This window comes from Lotus japonicus, chromosome 1 (assembly GCF_012489685.1).
Source record: "Lotus japonicus ecotype B-129 chromosome 1, LjGifu_v1.2".
NCBI lineage: Eukaryota > Viridiplantae > Streptophyta > Magnoliopsida > Fabales > Fabaceae > Lotus > Lotus japonicus.
Window position 1 is genome coordinate 13759664 of NC_080041.1, and position 6906 is coordinate 13766569.

At 37.3% G+C, this 6906-nt stretch overlaps 1 protein-coding gene and 1 pseudogene across 1 annotated transcript; both read left to right on the forward strand.

Annotated features, from left to right (window-relative positions):
• The first annotated feature begins 696 nt into the window (after positions 1-696).
• LOC130733747 (probable fructokinase-6, chloroplastic) lies at positions 697-3098 on the forward strand. The gene is given in 7 exon segments (XM_057586009.1): positions 697-772; positions 775-798; positions 801-874; positions 1272-1469; positions 1619-1756; positions 2557-2586; positions 2778-3098. Coding segments are annotated over 7 exon segments (693 nt in total). The 5' UTR covers positions 697-714; the 3' UTR covers positions 2949-3098.
• Positions 3099-3565: 467 nt separating this feature from the next.
• Positions 3566-4359, forward strand: LOC130727619 (NADPH-dependent aldehyde reductase 1, chloroplastic-like; annotated as a pseudogene).
• Positions 4360-6906: the final 2547 nt, after the last annotated feature.

A 6906-nucleotide genomic window follows, 5' to 3' on the forward strand; every position in this document is an offset into this window, starting at 1 on the left:
AAGCCAACACCACTTAACTTACACACGCACACAAACTAAAGGAGTTGAAACTAGTTATACATATATTAGGGATTCTAGATAGAATTCAAGTACAATTAGGGCTCCCTCTCTCTCTTCTCAGAATCTAAAAGAAAAACATACATATTTTTAGGATGAAAATAAAAAAAAATGGGCGGCACCGGTGCCTCATTCATCAGCTGCTGCTGCTGCATCACCATCTGCTGCTGGAGGAGGCAATGTATGCACCACCGGCGACTCCTTGGGGTCACGTTTGCGGCAAAAGTGGCCGCAAACCGCCGTCATAATAACCAGAGCCGCCAAGCAGCAAAACACCACCAAGATGAGATGGCCAGCCTTCTCCTGCGGCTGCTGGTCATCTGGTGAGTGGATGGTTCCCCACGGCGGTGGAGAGGGGGGAGCATAAGGCATTGTGATGGTAGAGGTAGCAGGGGATCGGAATTCGGAAGAGGAACAAAAGAGGAGAGATGATCTGATGATGGTTTCGGCTTTTCACTTCTTAAGTAGTCCAAGTGACTACTCTATTTGAGGTAATACGTGTAGTAACGAGATTCTGATATCATGATAAATAGAGGCAAATTTCAAACAGTGTTTTATTGTGCATAAATTAGAAGTCATACTGAGTTTTTGGTCTAAATTCAATCTCAACAAGGCTTTATGCAACCTGAACAGGTTGGTGAGGATGAATTTGGATATATGCTTGCTGATATACTCAAGGAAAATAATGTAAACAACCAAGGGATGCGATTTGACCCTGTGCTCGTACTGCTTTGGCATTTGTTACATGTTTTATCGTAATCCCAGTGCTGATATGCTGCTCCAAGAAGATGAACTCGATTTGGACTTAATTAGAAAGGTAAAGCCAAAGCTACAACTCATGCTGGTCAAACTAAAGCATAATGTAGTAAAGGAAAATCAAACCTCTATTGAACAAATTATTCAGTATGCTCTCTGTAACTCTGTTGCACTTCTCTCAATTAGTCTAGCTTTGTTCAGTTACTCAAAATCACTTCATCAACTGGCAGTTTGTGGGTTTTTTTAAACATAATGACTAAATGTACCTAAAGTAAACCATCATTTTTTGATATTCCTGCTTCTGTAGTTTAAGAACCCTCTTTCAGGTTTCCTTAATATCACAGGAAAAACTTCAAAATTCTTGCCGAGTCTATGTTCTTTTAATGTTTTTCGCATTGACTCTATACTTAATTCATATATTATTGTTATAACATTGTTCTATTATCTCTTTATGGCAGGCCAAGATCTTCCATTATGGTTCTATAAGTCTTATAACAGAACCATGCAAATCAGCACATATAGCTGCAGCAAAGGCTGCGAAAGATGCTGGTGTAGTTCTGTCTTATGACCCTAACCTGAGGCTTCCTTTATGGCCTTCTGCGGATAGTGCAAGAGAAGGAATTCTGAGTATATGGGAGACTGCAGATATCATTGAGGTCCCTCCCCTATGAACAGAGCAGAAATATATGTTCTTTAGTTCCCAGTAGAAGTTTCTTGTTCTCTTTTTCTAGAATACAAATTACAGTGGAATGTAAAATAATGTGACAATACCATCCCTGACAGAATCAATCTGATATGTTTTTAGATAAGTGAAGAAGAGATCTCTTTTCTCACAAAGGGTGAAGACCCGTATGACGATGCGGTTGTTCATAAATTATTCCATCCAAACCTCAAGCTACTCCTGGTGACTGAAGGTGCAGAAGGCTGCAGGTATTATACCAAGGTATGCCTTCCAAAAATTCTATTTCTGGAATCCTTTTCATCTCATGCTAATATTTGTTTTATGGCTATCTCTGATGTATCTTCAAAAATCAAAAGTATAGCTGTAACACTTGATGAAATCTACTGGATAAACTGTACCTTCACATTCCTGTCTGCTTAGGAATTGAAACTGGTTTTTTCTAGCTCACTAAATTTATTAATCGTTTTGCAGTGTTTGGGTTGTTTAGGGGAGAACATGAGCTGAACACTTGTCTAAACATAATGAATTTTTTCTTTAGAGAAATGCTAACATCTTAGTGAGATCCCAAACATATTCACTTAAAAAATGTTTTACTAACGTTCTTTCGTCTACCTACTAAGAGAATGTCCTGTTAACCCTATAGCTAGAGTGGAGGCAAAGCAGCCTTGTGGAGATTTGAATTCAGGATCATGTAACCTCTAAAAGTGACTTGGTGCCACTTGAGCTAAGGCACGTGGGTAATTTGGCTTATTTATTTATTTAATAGGCTGTCAATGAAGCAATATGTAATAATCAGCCTTCTATAGGCTCCAAAGCCAATGTCCTTGATGCAATTCTTGCAGACACGCTAGCTGGATGTTAGAACTGAAAATTATTGAAAAAAATATTAGAGATATTTTGTTATTAATCAATTTGCTATGTTTGCCATCCATATCTTTGTTTAGAAACTAAGCAAAGACCTGAAAAATATATTAGTTCGAAATTCTGATTACATTTATGCTGCTTGTTAATGTATTATTGATGACTATGATTTGAAACCTGTCCTATTTTTTCCTTTGCAGGAGTTCAGTGGTAGAGTCACGGGAATGAAGGTGGATGCTGTTAACACCCCAACTCACCAGCCCAGAATATAAACCATCAAATAAACTTCAAGTCCATATATATAATAACACCCTTTCTCTATACATGAACAAATTTCTACATTAACTTGCCTGCATTATTTAAAATTCTTTCTTTCCATTCCCTCAATTTCATAAGTTCTATATTGTGGGTTAATTTTCAGGGGAAGATAGCATTAATCACTGGTGGTGACTCTGGAATTGGAAGAGCAGTGTGCAATTTATTTGCATTAGAGGGTGCAGCTGTGATTTTCACCTATGTGAAGGGACAAGAGGACAAGGATGCGAGGGATACTATTGAAATGATAAAAAGGGCTGGGATACTATTGAAATGATAAAAAGGGCTAAGACTGCAGATGCTAAAGATCCACTGGCTATACCAGCTGACCTTGGTTTTGATGAGAATTGCAAGAGAGTGGTGGATGAGGCAGTGAATGCTTATGGCCGCATAGATATTCTGGTCAACAATGCAGCTGAGCAGTATGAGTGTGGTTCAGTGGAGGAGATTGATGAGCCAAGACTTGAGAGGGTGTTCAGAACTAACATCTTCTCATATTTCTTCTTGACCAGGTAAAATCAAAATGGATTCAATTAAAAGTTGAAACATACATAGATATTTATCACTCAATCAATCATAGTTCAACCTTCAACTCAATCTATGAAAACTGAAAAGAGTTTACTTCATTTTGTCTTGTGTGAATTCTGAGTTTAACTAACTTGTATATTTGTATAGGCATGCCCTGAAGCATATGAAGGAAGGAAGCAGCATTATCAACACAACATCAGTGAATGCATACAAGGATCCAGAAAATTGAAGTCGTGGGGGCAATATACACATAAAAAATTTCGTGGGGGCATTTAGTACATTTTTCATGTATAATGTTCAGCAATATAACACACTTGTGAAATATTATTTTTTATATGTATAATTTGTAAATGAATTTAAAATTCTTGTGGGGGCAGTTGCCCCCAACAGTATATACATGCATCCGTCCCTGCATACAAGGGACACCCTACATTGCTGGACTACACTGCCACCAAGGGTGCCATTGTGGCCTTTACCAGGGGCCTTTCCCTTCAACTTGTGAGCAAGGGAATAAGAGTGAATTGGGTTGCACCTGGATCCATATGGACTCCATTGATACCAGCCTCTTTCAAGGAGGAAGAAACTGCTCAATTTGGTGCTGATGTGCCAATGAAGAGAGCTGGTCAGTCTGTTGAGGTTGCTCCCTCCTATGTGTTTCTTGCCTGTAACCAGTGCTCCTCCTACATAACTGGCTAAGTCCTCCACCCCAACGGTGATGCATACAGTGATACTTTATACATGCTTAACCTGCATGTTTGGAATCTCCTTCGAAACTCAAAATCACTGTAAAACTAAAATCATGGTGGCTACATGAATTGAACGAGTTTCCAAACATGCTATTTTATGCCAGAATCAAGTGTTTGTTGTCTGGTTTTGCTGACATTTGTTTTCTTTCAGGTGGAAACGTGGTGAATGGGTGATGAAGATGATTCATGCAGATGCTAGAGATCGATATGTTATGTGTTTTGTGGTTCTTTGTGTACGTATACTGTGTAAAGAATGGCAAAAAAGCAGCTCGCTATATGAGTAAATATGTAGCACGGCAGCTTTTCTGTAGTTTTGCTTTTGAATGTAAAAACCTTGAGAAATAAGAAACTAAGAAAATATACCAGTTCTTTTGCTAAATATGTTTTGAATAAAACTGAAGTATGGATATGTGACTTTGTATCGTCTTAAGTCATGTTTGATAATTCAGTAAGAACTCAGAATCAATTTTAGTGTGGTTATGTGGCTTTGTACTGTATTAATCCATGTTTGGATACACAAGTGAAAAATTATGGTAAAGTAAAAAATCTGGTGGATGTCCATTAAAGTAAAGGAAACTTGTTTTTGTTGACCGTAGTTTTCACCTAAGGTATCTAAACATTCCCATAGTGAATCTTTGAAAATTCTTTAAAGGGAGAAAAGTTTTTATGAGTAGTTTGTGAGTAGCTTCTCAATTCTAGAATTGATTATAATGAAAAAAAAAGTAGCTTCTCAATTCTAGTATTGATAATGAGAAGTTGATTTTGAACATGCTATTAATTAAACATCAAATTAAGATCCATCCAAGAAAATGACATGCCACATAGATTCATGAAGAACCCTGGAAATTCAATTCATGTATCCTTAAAATTGAAGATAAAGATAAGGGTCAAGGAGACTGCAATCTAAAATAATTATGTACTATAAAGATAAACATGCATTGATAACTATGATTTGAAACCTGTCCTATTTGATGGTTTATATTCTGGCCTTTGGGAAACTGATAATGGGTTTGCTGAATGCAAGTTAATCACTACACTGCTTAGATTCTAGCCTTGACTAGTTCTATAAATGCATGTTAGTTACTACATAGTTTAGATTCTGGCCTTGGCAAGAACAACAACCTTGGTGTTTGTTTGGTTATGTGGCTTTATTGGGTTTTCAAACTTGGCACTATGCTTATTTTGTTGTTTTCACTTTATTTGCAGTTTTGTTGTAATCAACTGACTGGAAGCATACCTACAGAGCTTGGTGCTTCGAATTAAAATGTATGAAATATGAATGCATATGTTTCAGGGCATAAGTGGGTGGATGCTGACTGTGAGAAGGAAATATGACACAAGGATCAAATCTACTACATCTTATTCTTGAGTTACTATTCATAAGAAACAATCAATCTCCACCGCTCATCTGTCTTTTTTACTGATTTCTTTTTTTTGGAGGGAATGAGCTAAAGCCTGCACAAATGAAACACACCTCAAATTTTCTCATTTTCTCCCGTCATAACGCGTTCGCTGGTTCCTGCTCTTGCATCATCCCTGTTGTTTCGTCCTTGATTCAAGCATTTCCAAGGAGCAAATCTCGCACCAAATACTGATTGGCCACTGGCCAGTAATCAATCTAATCCCCATATATATTCTTGATTTTTTCGTACTATTCTATCTTGTCCATCTGTATTCAAAGTTCCAATAAATATGATATGATCTACATTTGATAGAACTGTAGGTATGCCAGTTAATTTATGCAAGTTCTCTATAAATACCCCCAAGGATGAGCAATTGAAGCAACTGGGGAATGGCAAAGATTTAAACGTGTAGGCTACACAGCAAAAAGGTTTAAAGAGGCAATATAGCCAATAAATATCAATCTCAACAGCTCTCAATGTTGTATATTAGTGTTTTGATTGTGTAACTTGATGGTTAAAGTTCTTTGTATCCCATCTTAACCCACGGGTATTTGGCAATCTTTAATCTGGATCTCCCACTTACAATGTTGGATATCACTAATTCACAAAAGCTTGAATAATCTTCTATCCACTATTTTCAAATCCCGGGTTACTGTTCATTGATCTTTTTTTTTGGGGTAACTAATTCTTACTTTTCCACCGGTTGGGCTTTTATCTTATTGAATATTTAGCCCAAATTATAAAACATGATCGGCCTCAAATAATTGTCGAGTGAATCGCCATTTTGGTCCCTGAGAAAGTAAGCGTCGGTAATATTAGTCCCTAAAAATCATTAATGGTGAAAAAAATCCCCGAATGTGTTGACGTCGGTCATAGTAGTCCCTATCCATGTTTGGTCGTTAGTCCCTCAAACGGAAAAGTGACATAGTCACTTAAATTGACACGTGGCTGATCCACGTGGCAGCCATGTAATATATAATAATAAATATTAAAAAATAAAAAATAAAAAATCAATTAATAATTAAATTATTTAAAAAAATTAATTAATAATAGAGAGAGTCAATCTGATGTACCAAATCTTCATCTTCTTCCATATCTTCTTCAACATCACTTCAACAAATCTTCATAAAAAAGATCAGAATATCACCTTCTTCCTCATCATCTTCATCACCAACATCAAGCCGGTGTAATCCCACCCCACCAACACCAAAGTCACCAACAAATCTTTCATCACTCTCTCTCTCTCTCTCTCTCTCTCTCTAATCCCTCATTGCTACTCTCTGAACACCCTCTTCTCCTTCTCTCACACCCGAACTCAAACTCAGTCACCAAATCTTGAACAAAGCCACAACCTTTCTTCTCCACATCAACAAATCCTTCAAAAAGGCACAACCTTTAGAGAGTGATTGAAGATGGAGGGCACAAACAAGTGTATTTGAGCCTCATATCTGCTTCCCTCTCTCCTTCCATCAAGCTCAATGTGTTGAATTGACTCTGGGTTCTTTTTTCTGGGTCGAATCTGGGTTTGAAGAGGTGAGCATGAGTTTTTTTCCCATAC